Here is a 24,230-nt window from a genome sequence, read left to right on the forward strand (position 1 = left end):
CAGGTGTAGGTAGTGTAGGTGTTGGAAGTTTCGTTGTCCTAATTGGAAATGTACTGAACATATGATTCACAGAAGTGCATATTAATATACCTTAATAGGTTTGGAAAAATGCATTTCCCTCCCACACGCTTACAATAAAGTAGAAAAGGTCAACCTTCTAGTTTTTTTTAATTTTGCTTATTCCATCTCTCAATCACGTGGCACTGAATTATAGTGATGAGACATATTGTAGTTAGAATGATATATGGGCATTTAGAGAAATAGTGCTGAGTGTAGTCTTTACTACAACCAGAGCAGCATTTCAACTATGACCACTCTCAGCAGAATCTGGTCAGAGGATTGAACAAACAGAATCAGCTTTGTTTTGCTTGCTGTTGTCTTTAGATAGAGAAGACATTTCTGAAGTGTGACCAGATTGGTAATTTTTATTGCACAAATTATGTGAAGATGTGTACATTTTCCAAGTGGTAAGAAAAAGAATGTAAACTTTCTTCTTTAATTTGTCATAAAACATGATCTAATCTTCATCTAAGTCAAACATATTAACAAATATAATGTTTCTAAAATAATAACACGAAAAAAGAGTTGACGAATTGAGAACAACCATAATAATCTCATAGTGCAAATGGAAAAAGTATGTGAAACCACTCTAACTTTTTGAGTTTGCTCCGCACAAGAACAATACACTTGTCTGAGCCATGCCTCGCCAAAAGGAGCTTTCAGAGGCTCTACAATCAAGAATTGTTGATTGATTGTTGTTACATAAACCTGGAAAGAGTTACAAAGACTCATTCACTTTGTCTTAAATTCACCAGTCAAATAAACTACAGCCATTTCAGGACTGTGGCTACACTACCAAGAAGTGGGAAGGTGGATAAGGTAGATTATGATGCAAAATAATCCCAAAACTGCAAAATAAGCCAGAGTACACAGTAACTGCATGTGAATGTAGCGTTAACTATACAGTAGCTGTTTTCCCACACAGCCTGATGTCACATTTAGATATGATCCAGCTGGTGTTTGAATTATTACAGTGCAAACTGTTGGAGGACAAACATTTTCACCATGTGAGGGGCTTAATATCTAATGTACACAGATTGCTGAGGCTTAGAGCTGAGCAGATGCAGCTAGGTGGCTGCAGGGGCCGATTCAGTGTTGACCTGTTAGATTAATAGCAAATATTGTTCTGGTTAATGTGGTGGTGAAATTACTATGTGGTTTGAGGGATCACATCTAAAACCCTGTCTCCTCATAACCTCCTTTATTTAAAAACCTTCATAACTTTTCACTTTCTTGTGCATTATTTTTATTTATTGTTCTGTCCTCCTGTCATCTTTCTCTTCTTCTCGTCTTTGCTGTCAGTCTTTGTAAAAAAACTGACATGTATAATAATATAAATATTGTGTATAAGTCTTACATTTTATCATTATTTAACTGGATACATTAAACAATAGTTTGTAAAAATGCAGCTCACGCATTGCTGAACTGTCCACCATCACTTTTTACTGTGACACTGCACCGTCTACAGTGAACGGTTCGGTCTAAATAGGTCACAACAGAAATCTCAGGCCTTCGTGTCCCATATCTCTTTTTTAAAGCTGCCCTGCTCCCTTTGGATCTAGAGACACTAAAGCTTTCTACTGTGACATTAGTAGAGAAGTGGTGGAACCTATTGAAACAGTATTTGGACACGTTTGAGTTTCCTTTATGACAACACCTGCAATCTCACTAGACCAGCCAGAATCTGTTTTATATTGTCAGCATTAACTCCACATATTTTATTCAGCATCACAATCATTTGCACATTGGGAGCTTCATTACTTGGAAAACCCTTGAAGCCAGAGTCATTTTGGGCAGGAGCTACAGCCTCTTGCTCCCATTGTCGCTATCTTTTAGAGCTTTCGTCCCTCTTCCCTCCAGAAAATTGGCACATTTACATTTAAACCAAATTGACCCATTAGCTGCTCCTGCACCACAAAAGCCTCAGAGCTTTGCCAAAATGAACATACTATTTTTATGCAAATGCAACCTCTGATGGTACTGGCTCTTTGAAACATTGTTTTATGTATTATAGTAGTTTTAAAATACAACCCTGTGAAACTGCACACATTATCTACCATCTCTCCTAATAAACCCATAGGTCTCCTCAAGGTTAAAGAGATTAATGAGTTCAGTCAAAATGCTTAGCATTAACACAGACCCAATTTTATCTACTAGCACCTCTAGTGCTCACTGTTTAACATGTTATATAAAGAGATATAATGTGTTAATTAGTGAGCTGGTAGGTGGATTTTGTTGTCTTTAGACTAGACTGCTGTTTCCAACTATTATACTAAGCTCAGATAACAGATTGTTAGCTGTAGCTTCCACACAATGAGTAAAGATTTAAATAACAGTGGTTCCAACATTGACGGCATCACTGGATAATGTGATATGATAAAACAATGAGAAATTAAACTGAGCGTGTCTGTCTGATATCAATTCAAAGTTCTGATAGTGATGCCTACATCACACATGCTCACTCTGCGATTCCTCTGTTTGTGTCTTCCAGGTATTTATGAGCAGACATTTCTTATATAACTGCAGCCAACCAATCCTGGATGTGAAGATAGCCTTTTGTCAGGTGTGTGTTCCTTACAGGTAAAAAAGGTACAGTATTCATTCACTTCCATTTCCCCTTCATTGCTCTGTATGTTCAATAATTCAGGCAGACTTGGGCTTACTATTTCTGTTCAGTACCTAGCATGTTTACCTATTGTTATTGAGATCATTGCAAAACAGTGAAATGTATTTCTACTTAAGTGAAGCTTAATCGGCTTAATCTGTTTTTAAGTTGACATTGTGAATTCTAAACTCTGGGGGGTGTAATTTCACGAACTTCTCAGTCTAAGCATGATCATAGGTTATTCTACTCATATCTGCTCTTATTAAGACACTCTGGATGCTATCTGTGACTTACAGATGCACATATAGCCTGATGCTACATTTTATAGGCACCTTTGGCTGCACACTCAAGGCTTCAATTCAGTGTACTCTCTCTCCTGTTAGATATATTTTTATCATTTTAAATGTAATACATCACACGTGCCCCTCGATAACACAGGGCGTTTAACTGTAACTGTATTATTTGCTTTGTGAGCTGTGTTGTAATTATTCAGTCTGTAATTAACTCACATTTCTGTTGGCGTGCCACCATTTGTTTGACTGCGCTACCCAAGTAATAACAGCCTGATTATTGTGTGCACATAAATAAATGAATCATGTATTTAGTTAAGAAAGTAATGAGTTAGTTGTACTAACATCATTACATAGTTATTACACAGTTATCATTTCTGCATGGGAACAATATAGACTTAACAGTGTTGAATATGCTATTGAATTCATATAAAGAGTTGATAATAATAGTAGGCAAACACGGATTGGCTGTTAATTACTTAACTACTAATTACTTATAATTTGTAGTTGATGATTTAAATATTGACTTAGTCCATATGTTTTCCAGGTAAGTAAACAGATAAATCATCTTCATCATCAGAGGTGTCATGTTGTGTTTTTCATCCATGCAGGGTTTTGGAAAACAAGTGGATGTGTCATATATTGCCAAACATTACAACATGAGCAAAAGCAAAGTGGACAACCAGTTCTACAGTGTGGAAGTGGGAGATTCTACCTTCACAGTTTTAAAACGTTACCAGAATTTAAAGCCCATTGGCTCTGGAGCTCAGGGAATTGTCTGGTAAGTATGCAACAGTGTATTCGTCTTATTTCCACTTTTACAGCATATTCTGCTGTTTGGTGTATTTTTTTTAAGTAGAATTTATGTTAAAATGACATTGTTGTTATAATTTGTAGATGTGGAGTGTCCGACTAATCGTGGTATTTCAATTCACTATTTCCATATCCTCTTCAGTGCAATGAGCTGATGACATATTTGTTATCTAGGCCTAACAGGATGGACGCTTAAGTGTAGCCTTAATCCGGATTGCAGCGAGGGCTCATATTCATTGTAATTCATCTCACGCCTGCCCTGTCAGAATGCAGTGGCACGACTGCCAAGGCTCTACTTAAAGGAATGCATCTTACAGTCGTGGTCAAATGATCAAACAGATCTATAAGTTATATTTATGTTAATGTCATGTCAATGTGGCGATGCATCAGATGTCACCACTGACATGTCCCACTGGGATTCCCCAAGTTGACATGTTTTATTTCAGGGTGTCCTCCAGTATCCTGAAGATTCAGTGGCCCACTCTAAATCCCCCTGCCCTTCATTTGCCCTCCTTCATTGTCCTTCATTTGCTTCCCATGCCCTCAACCCTTCTGTTCAAAAGCAATTTTGTGCATTTGCAAAGGAGCTTGGGCAGGCTGTAACTGCTAATGCTGGGATTGTGCCCATTTAAAGGATATTGTAGAGATGGATGGCAGGGAGACAGTGCAAATCTAATTTAACCTGCTCTGCTGTGTGCTGCTTGGCTCTGTCCATGGCTGTCATCTGGTGTCATATGGTAACGGTATTATCACAGCCAAACCACATAAAATCCAGAAGACTGATATAATAACCAACTGATTATGGAAATCTAATGAGATATATATATATATAATGAGTCTCCTTTAGATGTTCAACAATAAAATTAATTCAACAATATACTATAAGTCAGTAATATGTGTATTTGTGCATTATATTCAGTACAATCCCAAATTAAATGACACAATGTTTACAGTTACCTAAATATCTGTTTGAATTTGCACATGCATTCACAGTTGACTGCAAATAGACAGTGTTGTGTCGTTCCTATTAAAGCCTGTGAACATCGTAATAAGGGTAAAAACTTGTACCACTGCTGCAGCTAAGACTCACTCTGCCAATGTTGTCGCCCACAAACATTTCAATCTGTGCCCGTTTCTGCCCTTTTGACTTATGGGCTCAGTTAGGATGAGCTTTCAGAAACATCTTAGGGGGGATGAAGGCTTTAAGTAGTTTAGCTGGTCATGACATCATCTCTCACTCAGCTAGAAAAGTGATGACTGGCTCAAATCCCTATTGGATCAATGCTTTTATGAAGGCTCTGCTGTTTCCATGGTCACATATCATCCCTGGTCTGCAGTCTCTACAGAGACAGGGCGAACCACAGTGTATCCCACCCATCCACAATCCCACACATAGCACCATCTTGATGGGGTTGCCTGCATACAGACACCCTGAGGAGGGAGAACTGGTCAGAAAAAGAATTTGACACCAATGGCATTTTGACAACAGATTGTCTGTATACTACTCTTCACTGAAAACAAACATAAATCTGCACAGAGAGCCTGAATACCAAACCGTCACAGGTTGCAATTGTGTTGAGCCGGCAAAGAAGTTACTTTCATGTAATGATCGACAAAGTGGTTTGTAGAAAGAGAAACTGTACCTCTACTGTACGGTACTGTTCATTGTTGTTTTAGATACAATGACATTTACAGAATCAGTTATAATCAAACCAATCACATACTGTCATATCAATAATATCAATTTGGAAAATGTTTACTGTAGTATTAGAAAGTTTTCCATTTATTTGGTTACTTGTTTGTCTAATAAGTGTGAAGCGACCTCTTGATAGAATATTAAACGAAAAGAATTTAAAAAGGATTTTTATCTCCTGTCAGTTTTGTGCAATATGATTTTACTGTTTGTCTGTTACTGAAAACATCCTACAACTGGAGAAAATTGTATTACAGATAAAATTCTGTTCCATTTCCATCAGTCTTTGTTTGGTTGGAGAGGTGGAAAATCCTCCTTCTGTTTTTGTGACCAATGACATTCACCATGGATTGTCAAGGTGTCATAAAATGACACACAGAGTGACTCTTCCAGCGATACATGCTAATGGAAAATTGTTCTGCTGTTCTCTGTGGTTTTTCTTCTGCAGTGCTGGCTATGATGCTGTCCTGGACAGAAATGTGGCCATCAAGAAGCTGAGCAGACCCTTCCAGAACCAGACCCATGCCAAGAGGGCCTACCGGGAGTTGGTGCTCATGAAATGTGTCAATCACAAAAATGTGAGTGATTCAGCTGAAGGGAAGCAAAGGTAGTAAAGACTGCAGAAAGGAGGATGAAGCGCATTTTTAACTGTACCCCAGTCAGTGGCTATTTTTAGTTTGGTTTGGATAAATCCCTCCTCTGAAAAACAGAGGCGAGCGACTGCAATGTTTTGACCGTGCTAAATTCCATGCCTCCAGAAATATACCAAACTGGCATGAGAGCGAAAAAGAGAGCACTTTAAGGCATGAATGTAATCTCCTGTGTCGCAGTTTGTGCTTTCTGTTTTTTCTCTGTCCCTCTTCTCTATCCTTCACATGTATCCCCATTCTCTCTTTCCACCTTAAATGTTCGGGGTTCTCACTGAGCAGTGTCATTCACCAGGGTCATTCCTGACTTTGTCCACTGTTCCAAGCTATAACTACCATTTATGTGTCAGTGTGTGTGTATTTAACTAGTTTATGTTGAACCTCCTCCTGTGCATTTTTCTTTTTCAGATTATCAGTTTATTAAATGTCTTCACGCCACAGAAATCGTTAGAAGAATTCCAGGATGTGTGAGTATACTTAACCCTTCTTTGCATAATTACATTTCCAAGAAAATATTGCATGAAGCTAATAAAACAGACAAAGGAAGGGTTCTTGTTTTCATTTAACCTGATCATTTTATATGACAGAGAAAAGAAAGGGGGCTGATTTTATTATGTGTTAAGTGCCCATTACTCCCTTACACCTGCATTTGTGACAACACAACTGCTGGAGTTTAGTCAGTGAAAGTACTGTAGATGTAATTTGAGGCTGCTGGAGGTGTTCTGTTCTCATGCTGAATGATGAATGAGAGTGCGTTCACTTTTAGAATAGTCCTGACGTAACATGGTCGCTGAAGGATACATGCATATTTGTGTCACTTTTCATTTTGCTGGACAGAAAATGGATTATTGCTTATTACACAAACAACTCATCAGTTTCTCAAGTGATAAGACCACTAATAAATCAGTAACATCCCTTTTTCAGCTACCTAGTGATGGAGCTGATGGATGCCAACTTGTGCCAGGTGATTCAGATGGAGCTAGACCATGAGAGAATGTCCTACCTGCTCTACCAGATGCTGTGTGGAATCAAACATCTGCACTCAGCCGGCATTATTCACAGGGTAGGAAATCAATACCTCTCAGTTTTCTTGTCCTCAATATGGTTTCAGCTGTGTATTTTTACCTCTGTCTGGATACCAATTTGTAGTCTAATATGAACAGGCACCGTCATTAAGCATAAAATTCCACCCAGCAGCACCTGTAGAACTCATTAAGTAGCACATCTTACCTCATTAGTTTAATCTCTGACATCCAGATCAGCACTTACCTGCAGTGTCATCGGTCGAACATTAATGAAATACCTGAAAGAAGAGACTCTCTCTGTTGAAAGCTGTAAAGAAGTAAAGCTGTTTCTCACATCAGCCTTTTTTTACTCTGGCTCCAGGACCTCAAACCAAGCAATATAGTGGTGAAGTCAGACTGCACCCTGAAGATCCTGGACTTTGGTCTCGCCCGGACTGCAGGCACAAGCTTCATGATGACCCCTTATGTTGTGACTAGATACTACAGAGCCCCAGAGGTTATCCTGGGCATGGGATACAAAGAGAATGGTAAGACTTATGCATGAATCAAATGCAGATGTAGTATTTAAATAATACCAGTAGTAGTAGTTTCTAATTTCATTGAATCAGTAAATGATTGTGGTTTATTGTCGTGATATACTCGTCGTGGCAGTGAACCAACATCTGTACGTGTAGTCAAGAAATGTTTGGTGCCACTGGATAACAAGCTGTTTTAAGAAGTGAAAATGAAATTATCATAGAAAATGAAAGAAAAGCTTGAAAGCAAGTGGTGAAGTAGCAATTTGCAAAAGAACTAAAGTGAATTGTGGTGGTGGAGATATGAGTCACTGATTGAAAGCCCCCAGAACATCAGACATGTGACTGAATGCCAGCCTAAGCTATGACTCATTAGCCATATTCCTCCCATGGATTCAAGCCTGTAGTTAGTCCTGCTAAGAAACTGCTTTTCTCTTTTCCTGCTCTTCTTCTTTTTATTTACCTCCATGCAGCACCTCTCACTAATTATTTCTCCCTCACTGAATAACAGCTAGTTACTAATTATGGTTACTCGATGTGTCTAACACTAACCTTTGCCTCCCTCTCTTTTCTTTTGCTTCTTCTTCGCCTCACCCTCACCTCTGCGCGTGCAGTGGATATATGGTCGGTCGGGTGCATTATGGGAGAAATGGTGCGCCACAAAATCCTTTTCCCAGGCCGGGACTGTATCCTTGTTAACATACAGCCATGCAATCTGATGGTAACACTATTTTCCTGTTGAGAAATATATTAATGTGGATTCAGCTTTTGAAATATACAATAGATACTTTTTCTCTTTAGCTTTGCATCATTTAACTTTTTACATTTAATTTGAAGGTCGATTTGTACCTGGCCTGATGTTCTCTGTGTGTTACTGGGGTGAACTAAACCACACTTAAACGCTGGCTTCATAACATATGTTTGTATCTATCCCAACTGCTCTTATTTTAACATTTTTAATATGATCTGCAGTAACATAATACAATAAGCATCTTGCATTCTTCTTCTTTTGTCAGTATGTCTGAATCATAGGCTTTATTCAGTCTCATATTGTGGAAAGCGTGTGCTATTTGAGGTGTTTCTGGAGTGCTGTCTAGTCTGTTCTCCTGCAGAGAGAGGGCTGTAATTGCATTCCCAGATTACTTATTTTAGTAGGAAGGATTTTTTTTAAGAACTCCATAGGATGGATTTTAATAAACAGTCCCCATGTTGAGTTTGTTAACGTGTGCATGCATGCAGTACACCCCACCATCTGAGGAAGCCCACATGTGTGAGTCAGACATTTATTAAGCATTCATTGAATAAATAATGAATAATTAATATATTCATGCTTCTCTTAATAGCTTCTTAGTTGAACTCACTTGACATGGTGAAGTCCAATACTAACATCAAACTAAAACAATTAAAAATATGTTTGTAGATGATACACTGCCTGTCCAAAAAAACAGCACCTTTAGCTTTGAATACAGCACACATTCGCCATGGCATTGTTTAGTCATCACAGCATTTTTTCCTGTCCAGAGTTACAAAAATTAGCCAATGCATAATATTCCTTATTTAACAACTTTCAATAATATTATTTTAAGATGTTTAGAGGCAGATAAGCAGCATACAAGCCTGTCTGCAGTTACTAGTGTCTAATTTTCAGCCCCTGAAAGCTTAACACTCGCTCTCTCTTTCTGTCTCTGCTCGCACAAAGACCTGACCATCTAACAATCCATCCTTTCTCAGTGTTATCAGTGAAGTGGAGTGACACACACGCACACACACACACACTTGTTAATCTTCGGCTTAGAGATGAATTCTGTATTGGTGCTCCGGCCGTTGCTAATCTTAATTTACTTCATAGACTTTTTGACTTGTGGTATTGACCTGGCTGAAGTTATCTGCACCTTCCAGAGTGTCTGTCAAGTAATGACAAAGCATAGCAGTCTGTCTTCACAGGTCACAGCACAGTGAGCCTCAGGATGAGTGGGTGTTTGATGGCTATTTACTGTTGAAATAAGTGGCTACCGAGTGACAGCAAAGGGGCTATATTCTTTATGAGTGTAGACATGTAATTACTGGTAAGATGAACTGATGTGTGCGGGCACATGATGCATATGTGTTGCAAAAGTACCTATTTGGATGTATTGAGTGATGACTAACAGTACTAGTACATTTTGTTTTGTACATTTTTGTATTTAGCAAATAGCAAAATTCAATCAACATAGGGATACAAGATTAGTGTTGTTGGTAATGCAAGTGTGTGTGCTTGTGCCTGCTTGTATACATGTGACCCCAGTGGACATGTGGTCAGTTGGCTGCATCTTTGGAGAAGTGATAAGAGGGACAGTGCTGTTCCCTGGGACTGACCGTATCCTTCTGGCCTCCTGCAGCTCACTCACTAGTTCATATACAAACCTGAACATCGTAAAAATAAATCCACAGCAATTTCATGAGAACAGTTGTGTTCAGGTGCACGATGCCCCAAGACATAAATAACCCCAAACATAGTGGAGAGTCATGCTTTTTGGCACACTGAGGAAAAACACCTTAAGCTGTCTGAGTGTATCCAACAACATGCTAAAGAGCCATGGATAAGAACCTTAGTGTGTGAAGAAAAAGTGCCTCACTGAGCACTGGGGGATTGCAGCCAATGTGCAGTGGAGACAAAAAAGAACTGGCACTCTACGTGAGAACAGGGGGAGGGGAAGGAGGTCATTTGGCATGTGTGGATGGGTAACGCAGAGGCAAAGTATAATCATGTAGGTGCTTACTCAAATATATGTACTACTTAATCAATTTAAATCTATTTGTGTTTCAGAAAGTGTTCAAACAAATCATCATTTATTGACAGATTTTTGATGGGATGCATAAAATGTTGAGCCTCCAAATTCTTAAACTGATCTTTCTTTAATGTGACGTCAGCTTGTCATTTGTCATGGATGTTTTTGTGCGATTGGATGGGGTTCGCAGTTTTATAGCAGGCCGCATGTTCTTTGTCCAGTTCTACATTTCATTTTATCTCACAACCTGCATTTTTATTATAATGAGAAAATTGTAATGCGATTGTTTTTCCACTAGTCCTAAAATCAAATAGTTTGGTGTTGGAGTAGTAGATGGCATTTAAGCAGATAGGATGACAGGATGCGGCATGTTCCCTGTGTGTTTCCCTTAATCCTGACCCACCACACCAGATATCGACCAGTGGAACAAAGTGATTGAGCAGCTGGGCACACCCTCACCAGAGTTTATGAAGAAACTTCAGCCCACGGTGAGGAACTATGTCGAGAATCGACCAAAGTATGCAGGCCTCACCTTTCCCAAGCTCTTCCCCGACTGCCTTTTCCCTGCTGACTCTGAGCACAACAAACTAAAAGGTGAGAACATGTAGTTCCATACTGTAGCAGAACCACATTACATGTGTATGACATGACCTGCCTGTGTGGTTTTTTATTTTATTAAACGATTACTTGTAATTAAAATGCTTGCAAGTCATTGTTCAGTTCATGTGTATTCTTGCACACAATTTACAGGTGACACTGTCTGGTGATTCCCTGACCTTGAGAAATTTATATTTTGCATGTTGCCCTCCAAATTAAATGGAAATCTTTTCACTTAAATGTATTCTGTTGGACCCAGTTAAGTGAGCCTTAGTGAATTCTGTCTATTTCACATGCACAACGTTAACCAAGACATCATTTCCTTCTCCTTCTAAGTGCACCCTCTTTTTCCAATATTTTAAAAAAGTGGAAATCCCCTTCCATGGGATGCATCTTCACTCTCACATCAAACACTGTCTGGTAAAATTCTCATGAATTACTTTTGTAGTCTGGCTGCTCGCTGCTAGAGTGACAGTGTTAAAGGAAAACCATCCAGGGAGAGAGAGTGGGAAGGTGTGAGACTCGATGGAAGTTCTGCCGTTCAGTGTGTTTTGTACTGTGACAGGTAGAAAGTGAGTCAGATATCCTTTGGGCTTTCATTATGTTGAACTGTAGGAGGCGAGGACAGACTGGAGGATAGAGAGAAGGAATCAGGACAGAAGTAGAGGAGTCATTTTACAGATTTACCATCCTCTTGTTATTGACATGTTGAGGCTGAGGAAAAATGCAGACGTATGCCTGGCTCATCTGTCTTCTGAGATCTCTGCTCAGTTTCTTCAGTCCTCTGGTGCTGTAGAGCTATTTATAGTGAAGGTCAGCGTGTGTAGGAGAGTGATGATGTGTGGTTTAAAGGTTCTCGATTTCAGATCTGCCCAAGAAGGCCTCCGGGTATAAGAGACTGACCAACTTAGCGTCTTGTGATGCTGCTGCCTCTTATTGTGCCGCATCTAGAATCTTGAATTTCAATAATGACATTGAAAGACATCTGGACCGTAAAGTATTATATAATTCAATTGTCTATGTGGTTGCTGCAGCATACAGCTTTCATTACTGATTCATGTTGTATTGATTGATTGATCATTTGCATATATAGAATGAAAAGTTGGAACATTCCCTAAAACCAAAACACATAAGACTAAACACAAGACTAAAATGAGCTGCTTGAACCAGGAAATGTTGGACATGTTTGCTTGCAAAATTCAAATAGGGACAAAAATAATCCCTCAGCTCTCTTCTAAAAGTAGTTTGTCTATCTGTTAATCCACATGTGACTGCGTTGCTGTGAGGGTCTGGTTTCCTTTCACAAGCTGTTGTTGTTTATTATTCTCTTTAATCCCCGTCATTTCCATTTGTTTGTTCTCTCTCTTCTATTTCTGACATACTTTGTCTTTATTATTGCCATAGAGAAATACTTTCTTGGCTCATAAAATTAACCAGATGTCGTTGTCTTTGTTTTGTTTTTTTGTTTTTTTTTTTTTTGCGAATACAGCGAGCCAGGCCAGAGACCTGCTGTCTAAGATGCTGATCATTGATCCTGCTAAACGGATATCAGTGGATGAGGCCTTACAGCACCCCTACATCAACGTGTGGTATGATCCAGCTGAGGTGGAGGCGGTGAGTAGGCCTTTTGGCAGAGCTGTGTATTGATCATTCTCCCAAGCTCAATTCTCTCCTGCTGTCTTTGATCGGTCAGCACTGTTTACTGATTCACAGTTTGTGTTTGCATTGTCTTATAAGAAATAATGATGATGACTCCCCTCATTTTATGAGGCAGAGATCAGTTTCTAGCTGATACTACAAAATGTTCCCTCATAGTGAAAAAGCTGGCCCAGTGCATTTACAAATGTGCTTTAAATGTTTGGTTCACATCTCATTTTCATTTTTCTCTCACTTATGGTTTTATTTATTATATATAATTTCTGAATTTAAATATACTTTTTTGGCTTTAGTAACACTACACTGAATTCTTAGTGAATCTTTGCTGCTACAACAGCAAACAACGACTTAGTGCCGTATATTTGTATCATAAAAGTCGTGGTGTTTCTGGTTTATTTGGTGAAGTCTAATTCTTCATCAGTGCCTCATTAGTATGAGGTGACAGTGAGACTGGGAAAAAGCCATCTGCAGCTTAATGAAGTTCTACTGATACTGCTTCTACTTGCAGCAATACACTAATGAGAGCATGACCAGCTGATGAATTTCAGCTTTACAATTTTACCCTGTCGGTTAATAGTCGTACTTTGCACACACCCTCATTGTATTCATGAATTATTGAACTGTTCACTTGTCCAGGTTGTCTAGTTGTTGATACTGGTGACGGTTTTAATGATGATATTGTTGTTAGAGCTGATGTGGTATGTTTTTAATATGGCTGTGAATGGCATTTCAACCCATTTTCTGCTGTTTTCCCCTTCTCTATTGTCATCTCATGCTGATGAAGGCCAGAGATCTCATCCAAATATCCATGGTAAATAACAACCGCCCTACATCTAAGAAAATTCCTCCATTGGTCTTTAACTTACGATGGCGCACATGAAGTGTGCCACCAATCAGAAATTATAATGTTATGATATACATAGGTTTAGACATTTCACAGAATAGGACAATCTGCACAAGGCATCAGATCACTGTGGTGTTTAGCTGCAGCTAAGAGGTGTAACTTTTCATGCATGTGTTTGTGACAATCCAGCAAAGCTGCACATAAATCATTCCCATGATCTTAATTTGAGACAGGATAGCTCCTGGACAACACAATTCATTTGCTAAATCCTTGTTTGAAGGAAGTCTTTCACTGTTCTGCTCTTGCTGCCGAATGCTGATCTGTAGCTGTCCCCCAGAGGTCGTCACACAGAGTTTTATAGGTGGTCCTGTCATCTGCAGTGACCATTATGGAAGATTATGGTGTCAGCTTGGGGAGGATCAGTATGAATGAGTGATAATAGACAACATCTTTGTGTCGCACAAGATGAATTGACAATCTCAAGGGAGGACGACATAGACACTCTTAGCTGGACAGCTCTCCCCACCTTATCTTATTATTATTATTACTTTATGTAAATAAACAGATGTGATTTAGATTCATATATATTATTGATTGATTATTTTCCCTCATTTATATACATTTTATCTTTTCACCATAATCCACCTGTGCTTACTTTCTACCTTGGCATGTCTTTGTGTGGATACCGTACATATTGATATGTCATTTAACTCAACAGTCGAATGTGTTTCTCATGGTCAGATATTTTTGTCATACTCATAGTTTTATTCATTTAATCAACAGTGTCATCAAAAACAATGGCATCGTTACGTAAACCTGTAAAATGTCTTCCTGCGTTGTATTTAGTACGAATGATCCACCTGAAGATATTAATGTTACAGTAATGACCATATGAATAAAATGTTGTTGTCTGTCTGTAGTTAGCAAAGCTGTTACTAAAATAGTTTTACTCTCTCTGCTTCAGCCTCCACCTCAGATCTACGACAAGCAGCTGGATGAAAGAGAACACTCCATTGATGAATGGAAAGGTGAGAATTAATAAAGAATACAGACTTTTTGTACTTTTTTATCTCTGTTGACTTCCATGTCTTACATTTTCATCTTAAACTAAAGGGTCCGACAAACAAAAGAGATTCATTACAGCCTTCTTTTCCTTGTCATATGTACACATACTGTGTTTTTACTGCTTCGTTTGTCTTAATCATTTTCTCTCTTAACTTTGCTTCTTGCCAGAACTAATCTACAAAGAGGTGATGAACTTTGAGGAGAGAACGAAGAATGGCGTTGTGAAGGGACAACCTTCGCCTTCAGGTACTCTCAGTGCATAACCCTAATCGCTCTGTAAGTGAATTTACTATAACCTTACTGGATTTACCCTTTGTAAATAGAGAAACCCATTGTACTGTTGATCATGTGTCTTCGTCTCTTGCATCTCAAGTTAAATGTTGTTTAGTTCTGTGGTGTTTTGTGCCAGGTGTATTTGTTAGATTAAATATTCAGACTGCTAACTACTGTAATAACTGCTAATGTTAACTCCACAGAATGTTGTTAATGTTGAACAACAGATGGTGTCTGAACATGTGTAATGTGTATGTGTAGATGTGCCAACATCTCATATTAAGGGTTAAGGTTTGGGTTCTTTGGGGTCCATCACAGAACATGTCAGCTTTCAGTGGAAGCATATTACACGTTATACCATTTTGTTATGTAAATGACTTCCCCACTGAGTGCTGTTTTCATAGTTTGCCTCAGGGAGGCAGTGTGGAGTCATGTTTACAACCTGACCAGGCCTCCCACACTCTAGTTTAATCATAGACGGGAAAAAAAAAATGCTCGGGTCAAAGCAATAGCTGTTCTCCAATGAAAAGCAAATGGAGAATGGCTAATTAAGAATAATTTTGTAAATCTGAAGCACATACTTAACCCGTGCTCCTGCAGAGGAATCGACCATGAGAGTTATGTACCACGTATAAGAGAGAAAAAAGGAATAGAAAGTAAATTAAAAAAATAAAGTCTCTCTTTATGGCCAAACCACCGTATAGAGATCTTGTTGAAAGCTCATAAGCCCTCTGATTTTCCCAGCGGACCCAGAAACAACACGCATTCTCATTGCAATTACACATAAACAATCTTTCATATATGTCTCAGCTCTGCTTCTCACAAATCCATGACCCCCATCTTTCTTTTTCTGTGCACCTATTTGCAATTAAGCAGACGGCCTAATGTCTGATGCTGCATGTAGCAGACGCAGTGCAGTGCAGGAGTTGCAGACGGCAGTGTTTTACTGCAGCAGGGAAACACAAGAGCTGAGAGCACATACGATAACTCAGTCTGAACCAGAATGACCTTCATGTTACTGCATCTTCTTACAGGATCTGTTGGAGATCTTGGAAACTATGACCAGTAATAGCCCAGTTTTAATAGCTTGTTCTATAGTGTCTACAATGCAATTAACACATGTATATTATATTTTAAATGAGCCTGTCTTAGCTCCCAAAATAACTAATTAATTTACTGAGTGCAAAAGGTGGCTGTACAGTACAAGACAGTACAAGCAGCAAACAACAAGTTATAATCCTACATCATAGCTTTTGTCAGAGATTAACCTCCATTAATTTATGACTTAAAGGCTTAATGTTCCATTAAACTACTAATGTGGTCTATGCTGAGGCCAGTCTCAAGATTTAGACGTACACTCTTCCTGCACTGTGGATTGTAAGAATATATTAAAGAGATATTTCAAATGTATTTACTGTAAGTAAACATACAAGTGCAGTGACTGCTGAAATTGATGCCAGACATTTATCCTGATTTGTTCGGCTGAAGTGCCCTCAAGTCTCCATTAACCAATTACCTACCACTGGGAATAGACACAAACTATTTGTCTGTCTCTGTGCGCATGTCTTCTGTTTAAATTACAGGACTACTGGTATGCTTACAAGTCATATTTGCAATACCCTTCTTTTTAATTAAGCTTTAGCCGTCCAACTCCAGTGGTAAAATCAGATTGGATATTTTGATAAGTTCATAAGGTAATCAGAGAGAGCAGAACTCACTCAATGAAGATTTAATGAAAGTGGCATCCAGACCCTGGGAGGTTGAGCTGTGTGTTTCCTTGGCACCCTCTCATTTTTTGAAAATGGAGATTAACCTTGTCTGCTAGTCCAGAAGTTTATCGCCAGCTGCTTCTATCATGACTTCATAACAAAATCAATATGACAAAATTGGATTGTTAATTAAAAATGGTGAATTACTGAGATAACATAACATGACGCGACACTATATAATAGATAATATAATGATAACATAAAAATGTCCAATCTCATCATGTTGGCATTCAGTGAAAATGACTCGACTGATGAGAGATGCTTGAATAAAGACATAAGCCCAAGTTTTTACTGAAATGGATAACCACATCCAGATGTACTGGAATATAAATGATAACAACTAATTGTATTTGATATCATTAAATATATTACATATTTAATGATTCATTAAATATATTACATATTTAATGATTGCTGAATAACTGCAGCTTTTAAGAATCCTTCCTGTGGAACCCAGTGGACCCAAACCTTTACCTTTGTTTCATTATAGACACACTAATTGTGGTGCCGCACAGCTGCTGTTGATGTTGTTGATGTCTAGAACAAATTTAACTGCTATATATTGAACATTTTTCTCACAAAATACCTGTCCTGGATGTATCTCTGCTCCTGTCTTTACCAGGACTCTTTTACATTGTAACCCCCCGCTGCTGTTGATTCCCTTAGCACAGGTGCAGCCGTGAACAGCAGCGAGAGCCTCCCTCCCTCCTCCTCCATCAACGACATCTCCTCCATGTCCACCGATCAGACCCTGGCCTCAGACACTGACAGCAGCCTGGAGACCTCTGCAGGACCCCTGGGGTGTTGCAGGTGACTAGCCGCCTGCCTGCGCAACCCCATGTTCTTCCGTAGGTGAAGAACTCAATTGAAATGACCAACTTAAAATACACACACAAAAAAGAGCAAAGATCAAAATATATAATATAGCAAGAACAGAAACATGAGTTATGGAAACAAAGAATCTGAAATCTAAAGCCTGTGCATTGCCATTCAAAAACAGCAGTGGTATTTAAACTGAAGTAAATGAGCTGAGGTAAATGTTAATGATCTTCTAGTTGCTTTGCTTATATTACCCCAAATATTTTGTATATCGCATCCAAACAAAATGACCAAATGCTTAGACTTGAATCTCTGTAATGTGCATACTGGCTGGCTGCTGGTCTCCCAACTCCTTACAAAAGCGTTTGTGCTCCAATCATTGTGGCAAGGTGGGCTGCCATTTTTGCTCATTACTACTGTACAATACAAACTTTGTTCTCCTTTTCCCCTATCCAACCATTATGTAATGACACTTCTATATTTTAACCCCTTGGCTTTGTCTTAGACGCCACCATCCCCACCCCAATGTAAGGTTGCCTGATTTGTGTGTTGTATGTGGTTATTCTGCAGGAATGTGTAGTCACTCAAAGTGGCGCTCCCTGCAATACTTGTAAATAATGTAATTCTGTACAGCTGAAGGGTACACAGAGTGGGACTGACGGCCAGTACACTGGGAGTTTTTTTCTGACTAGCGCACCTTGCCACATCACTGCTTTCCACCTCAGTTGCCCCTGCCTTTTGCTGTAGTCCTGCATGATTAGATTAAAAACAATGCTAATCTCACTGTATGCTAAAATGAGTCTGTATAGAGACTTTTGTATATATTATGTAAACTAACTCAACTCCAGACGTGGAGGATCTAGTCACAGAATAGGATGTGTGAGTATGTGTGTATGACGCACAGGCAAGCCAATTACACACGGCAGGGCAGAGTTTGGAAATTAAAGGGTCAGGACACTCAGAAATAAATTATTTTGATTGTGTGCAGGATCATAGGATTACCTATGTGTGATTTGTGTGTAATAGCCCTTTTATTTCACATGGCAGTGATTGGCCCCTCCTCCACCCTATGGGCTGGCCTACAGTCCTGCATGTCATTTGTGTACCAACAACCTCTAGCAGACACAGGACGTTGGTCTGTTTCACTGTGGTGTCACCACCAGGAGATGATTCTTATTTATTGGACACATAGTGTAGAAACAAACGTTTATTAGTTAAAAGACGGGCGATGAGTGTTAACCTCGTAGCTATAAACTCATGTACGTTATTTCACCTCAAATTACACAATAACTCAGGCTTCGTTTGTGTCAATAATAAAGGGACTGCCTAGAGGCCACTTATTTCTTAGCTGGAAGATGTATTTATTGATATATTTATTTTGATAGATGGGCCCATGATATGGCAAGTGCCTTTTGGAAAGAAACACTACAGGTGTAGACATCATATTATTCTTTGGTATTTAATATTATATTTCTTCTGCTGCTTCTTTTTTCTGCCTTATACGTCCCCATGTCACCTACATTTTTAGCCAAGTATGTTTATGTTTATTCAAAACAAGACATGTTTTTTCAAATGTAATTTATTTAATTTCTTCTACAAAATTTTATCATTGCTCATAAACAGATGCTGAATTGTTTGGATTGAACTTTGCAAAGTCAGCTGTAGCAGCTGTGTAGCTGTCATTTAACCTACAGTTGAAGTGATGATAGGAGAAAACATTATCGTCACCTTTATACAACATTGCATTTGTCATTTAATTGTCTAACAGTGTCTCGGTGGTTATTTCTCTTTTTGCATGTCTCAAAACACCTATAACTTTAAATAGCTACTTTGTTAACACTCCGTCTGCCTGTGGCCTGTTTACACCGACACACACACACTTACGCACCTTCACAGAGCTAAGAGGGTGACTGAGGGGGGGGGGCGTCTCCAGAATAAGCTACGGCTAGCTTGGCTTTCTGTTCAGGGTCTGGCCAGGGCAATCTCTCAAAAAACAGGGTGCAACTTTGAAACTCTTTGTGTTTTGAATATATTCAGATGAATTTCACATAAAGGGGTCAAATGTTTGAATCGGCTCCGACACCACAAATACCCTCAGCACTGTTGCAGTTTTTCTATAGGGCATTTTTAACCATCCCGACTACACTCTTCTTTTCCTCTCTGTATGTGTTCTGGTCACTGCAGAGTACAAAAACTGAAACATATGTCTTCTGTCTTTCTTTTTCTGAATGTAAACTTTGGATCTTTTTGTAAGACAACCCTCCAAACGATTGTGCTGTAATATAAGAAGGTGCTTTTGATCCTGTTTGATGCACCTGAAGTACAGATGATGCTAACTGAAGAGCTGGGTTGTCAACACTGAATGTAGAAATGAATGGTTCTGCACATCATTGCTGCTCTGTTCATCAGTGTGTGTGTGTGTGTGTGTGTGTGTGTGTGTGTGAGTGCATGAGTGTGTGTGTGATTTCAAATTAACCAGCATTCATCTCAAAACTGAACTGGAATATTTGATCTGGAACACAGGGCACATTATTTTACAACACGTCTTCAGATTTTCTTTCATTACTACGTCATGACTTTTGTGTGATTGCTTTCAAGAATGTCGATCTGTGTATTAGGATGCATCTTGTACTCAGCTGTGGCAACAAAAATCTTTGGACTCAGTACTTGTGATCCCCAGCTTATCGATTTTCACCTCTTTCTCTTAAGTCATATTGTAAATAACAAAAATCCAACAATGCAATAAACATTTATTGCACTCAGACAGGGAGACAAGCTACTGCAAGGGTCAGGTGATGCTAATGTGTTAATGTGGATTGAAATGTTGATCTCTGCAATGATGAAACCATCTGAATCAGGTGATGTTGTCCTTCAATTCTTTTATGATTCCTTCTCTCTTGTTTCCTTTAATCCGTGCTGTATTAATGAATCATGATTTTGACATTGTCAGGTTGGGAAAAAAAAAGAAAAAAAAGAAATTGTATCTGTTTCACGCTGATCTCAAAGCTTCAGGCTATAGCGTTTCAAATAAAGTCAAAACTGAAAATGCAAAAGAAAAAAAATCACTGAAAGCTATTACTGTAAACACAACATTTTAAAGGAACTGTGTATGTAAAAATAGTATATGTATGTGATTGAAAATAAACAAAACCTTTGATCTTGGACAATGGTGCACATTTACCCAGTTGTTTTCTTTTACCGGACTGATTTTAAATACACTATATATTATGTCTGTTGTATGTGGTCACTTTTATAGGTTCTGGTCGTCTACTCAACGTGGAGCAGCTGGAGCTCAGCTTTCACTCACACAGATTATATCTCACTATGATGCATGCACACTTTGAAACAGAAGTACAGACAGAGCCATGCGGTCAGGTTTTAGTCTACTGTAGAAGATGGCATTGCTAACAGAGACAAACACTGCTATTAATACCACACAATTTGCCCCTCTAAAACCAACATGAAACCATTTCAATAATATTAGAAATGTGCCAATCTACTCCTCTTTGTAAACACTTTGGACTCCTTCACACCACAGTAAAGAAATGTTGAGACCCTTTGTACAGTACTGTTACATATTCCATATATTCCATATTAGTATTTATGGGGCAGTCCAATGTTGGCTTTATGGCAAATTACTGTATTTTCCTTTAAGATCAGGTGTTTTATTTGCTGCAGACAAAAGTAGACAAACTGTTTTGTATTCTGTGTTATACATTAACAGTTTCTTACTTGAGTTTACAGAAAATACATCATAACATACTTTTTTATATTATTGTAGTGTAGTATAGTGCAAAATACAATCTGATTTAACTGCTAGGCCATAAAGTCTATTTTTAAAATGACAATAACAATTTTTTGTTGACACTGTCATAAAGCTGTCGGTTAAATGTTTTGAGATTTTCAGTACAACATTGTTCCCCCCTCATGGGGGTTAATGAAGAATTAAGATATTTCTTCAAGCCTGTATTTACTTTTTCATAGTTACCTAATAATGCAAGTATATATAATTATTGTGACATAAAATTTAATATGAATATAATTATCCACTGTAATTCTTCTCCAGTCAAAATAGATCCTGGTACCTTTTTTTAAACAAAGAATGAAAGCATGATGTTTTCATAAGCATAATTTGTATCATATAGAGAAAAAAAGAAAGGAAATTAGCCATGACTTATGTTTAAATTTAAATATACTGTATTATAAATGCAATATTGTGGCTGTTTCCCAACACAAAACAAGCAACGTGAAGAGATTTCTGGGCTGATGTTCAACAAACCTTGTATCACTACAGAGCATGCTGAATACAAAGAGTTGCAGCCTTGAAAAACACATTCAAAAAGGGAGGCTAACGTCAAAATGCATTTTTATTCATATGAAGTCACTTTAGAGTTCTTTTGAGTATCAAGTATCATGTCATGAAAATATTCCACCATCCCAGTCCTCCTGTCCCTCTTGCCCTGTGTCTATAATCTGCCTTTTGTGTGGAATTCACAGAATGAGGTGACACTGTCAGCTTGGCTTAAGCCTATTATTTCCCAGTGAAGGGTGCAAAATGAGAAGCACAGGCTCCCCTCCCTCCTTCAATTGTTCAGGCACTTTTTTTTTCTCCATGTGCACATTCCAGGTCTCCTGCAATGACCAGCAGCAGGTTGAAATGGGACCCGGTTTTCAGAGAAGTAGCCAGCACACGTGCACACTTAAACTTCATTTGACAGAGGTCCAGCGCAGGTCCACACTCACATGTGCCTTGTTTTGTACCCATTAGCAAATCCAAAGTAAGTATGTGTAGACATTTGGTGTGAAGTCTTCATCAATATGCAGTCACTTAATAGACATTCACTTAGAAACCAGGCCGTTATTGTTCTCATTGTTGACATGATTGATGGTGTAATCCCCCTTTCTTCACAGTTTAGACATCAAAACGCAACTCTCTGCTGAAGCTGCTGCTTGTTATTCAAGCTTTACATGAAAAACCAGTCGTGCCAGGTGGGTAAATTGTTAGAAGACAATTTAAAAGTTAAAATGGTGTCTTGCATGCTCCGAGGCACACTGCAAGTTACATTAAAATGTTTGGGGTCACTTAGAAATTTCCTTTCCTACAATATTTAAATAAAAAGAAAATGTAATAACATCCAATTGATCAGAAATTCGGTGTAATAATGCTGGAAATTAATACTGTAGCTGGAAGCACAGGCGTACAGAGGCCCATTACCAGCAAATTTCACTCCTGTGTTCCAGTGGCACTTTAGATTTGCTACAGCTGCTATTTAATCAAATTACAGCTAATTGATCCTATTAAAGTAGCACAAAGAAAAACATGTAGGCTATCAGGGAAAACCAAGAAAATGACCAAGTCAACCCAAACATTTGAAACAGTGAGCACAGAATAACGACAGCTACATATCTCTTACTGGTACTAAGTGATGACATTTTAGTTTTATCTGGGATTTATGCCAATGACCCCTTGTGCAAGTCTTAACATTTATTTTTACAGGCTACAAAACATTCTTCGGTATCCACTTATATTACATGCCATATTCATCTGAATATGTTCAAACCCACTGTGCAGACTAACAAGTAGCGTCTACGACTATCTATAAAGTATTTACAGTACAGGCTCTTTCTTTTGGTCATGGGGTAAATGTAACAGCACAGAAGCACAGGCACATGTACAGTATATTTTCCAATTTAAATGGTACACATATTGACTGACAGAACATTCAGTGCCACCTTGGTCAGAGACTAAACAAACATTAAGTGCAAGGGAAAATATAAAATATTACACACTGATAACTTTGCTTAAACATCAGATAAACATTTTAAGTATTATTTTTATTTCCCTGTACATACATATGACACTGTTCTTCTCCATTGTTTCACTCTATTTACACGAGCACAACAGAATCACATGGAACAATAAGACATTTTTGGTTATATTTTAAAAGTCTTTTAAAATAAAGAGATGTTTTGGCATGGTCTTCAACTGTCTTCAGGTCCAAGGTTGGTACTTTTATTTTTATCTTTTTGCTGAATGCAACTGTTCTGACTTCCCTCATAACTGGATCTAGAAGCTGATGGGAAATAATTGACTGTGTATTATCACAGACTAGTAGAGTAGAATACAGGTAGGAGAGTGTCTGCTGTTTAAATTATAGTGTATTTACAGATAAAGTCACACTGATATCACTCCAGGTGATGCTTACATTTTTACAAGTGGCTTGCAATACCGTAAACCTCCTATCTCTTAAATTAAAACATGCCATAAACCTTTACAATGCAACTTCCCACCTTGCCTTCCACAAACCAGCAGCCAAAACCCGTTTGGAGCCTGCTTTAGTTCACATCCTCTAATTGGCGACTGTCGTTGTCTTCACTAGCATTTCTTCATTTTCTCTCCTTCACTGTATCCAGATGCTGTTGTTGCGGTCTGGTCGACGGGGGTCCGTGGAGGTTGAGTTGCCAGTTGCAGTGAGGTCACTAAACGTGGTGAAAAACTGTTCCATTTCTTTCTGCAGCATCTGATTTCGCCGCTCAGCGTCGTCTTTGGCGCGCTCGGCGTTGCGCAGCTTGATCTCTGCCATGGTGTACTTCTTCCTCTCCTGGTCCAGCTCCTCGTGGAGGCTCACCATTTCAGTCTCCAGCTCCAGGTTACGCTGCTCTAAGCTACAAGACGAGGTTAGAAGAAGGGATATTATTCACGGAACAGGCAATATCTGTTGTAAAAGAACTGTCTAATATTTGTATGGTGCATAATATGACTTTAGCATTAAGACAATGGAAAACTCTGT

At 38.6% G+C, this 24,230-nt stretch overlaps 2 protein-coding genes across 13 annotated transcripts in view; one reads left to right on the forward strand and one right to left on the reverse strand.

The window, feature by feature from the left end:
- mapk10 (mitogen-activated protein kinase 10) overlaps positions 1–20,597 on the forward strand; it is a 28,284-nt gene extending 7,687 nt beyond the window's left edge. The window contains exons 2-14 of one of the 8 annotated variants that reach the window (XM_026356449.1): positions 2,552–2,649; positions 3,567–3,736; positions 5,910–6,039; positions 6,517–6,575; positions 7,033–7,171; positions 7,495–7,660; positions 8,263–8,334; positions 10,828–11,010; positions 12,503–12,627; positions 13,454–13,480; positions 14,478–14,541; positions 14,747–14,824; positions 17,292–20,597. In XM_026356449.1, the coding sequence (XP_026212234.1) occupies positions 3,615–3,736; positions 5,910–6,039; positions 6,517–6,575; positions 7,033–7,171; positions 7,495–7,660; positions 8,263–8,334; positions 10,828–11,010; positions 12,503–12,627; positions 13,454–13,480; positions 14,478–14,541; positions 14,747–14,824; positions 17,292–17,434 (1,308 nt within the window). In that variant the 5' untranslated portion in view covers positions 2,552–2,649; positions 3,567–3,614 and the 3' untranslated portion in view covers positions 17,435–20,597. Of the gene's footprint in view, positions 1–2,551; positions 2,650–3,566; positions 3,737–5,909; positions 6,040–6,516; positions 6,576–7,032; positions 7,172–7,494; positions 7,661–8,262; positions 8,335–9,932; positions 10,005–10,827; positions 11,011–12,502; positions 12,628–13,453; positions 13,481–14,477; positions 14,542–14,746; positions 14,855–17,286 lie in introns of all 8 variants that reach the window. The other 7 variants (XM_026356450.1, XM_026356447.1, XM_026356454.1 and 4 more) reach the window with 7 other exon arrangements.
- A 536-nt stretch (positions 20,598–21,133) lies between these two features.
- Positions 21,134–24,230, reverse strand: part of arhgap24 (Rho GTPase activating protein 24) — a 51,661-nt gene continuing 48,564 nt past the window's right edge. For 3 of the 5 annotated variants that reach the window (XM_026355959.1, XM_026355957.1, XM_026355958.1), the window contains exon 8: positions 21,134–24,105. In XM_026355959.1, the coding sequence (XP_026211744.1) occupies positions 23,841–24,105 (265 nt within the window). In that variant the 3' untranslated portion in view covers positions 21,134–23,840. The remainder of the gene's footprint in view (positions 24,106–24,230) is intronic. The other 2 variants (XM_026355956.1, XM_033326278.1) reach the window with 1 other exon arrangement.

This window comes from Anabas testudineus, chromosome 12 (assembly GCF_900324465.2).
Source record: "Anabas testudineus chromosome 12, fAnaTes1.2, whole genome shotgun sequence".
In the NCBI taxonomy this organism is placed as follows: Eukaryota; Metazoa; Chordata; class Actinopteri; order Anabantiformes; family Anabantidae; genus Anabas; species Anabas testudineus.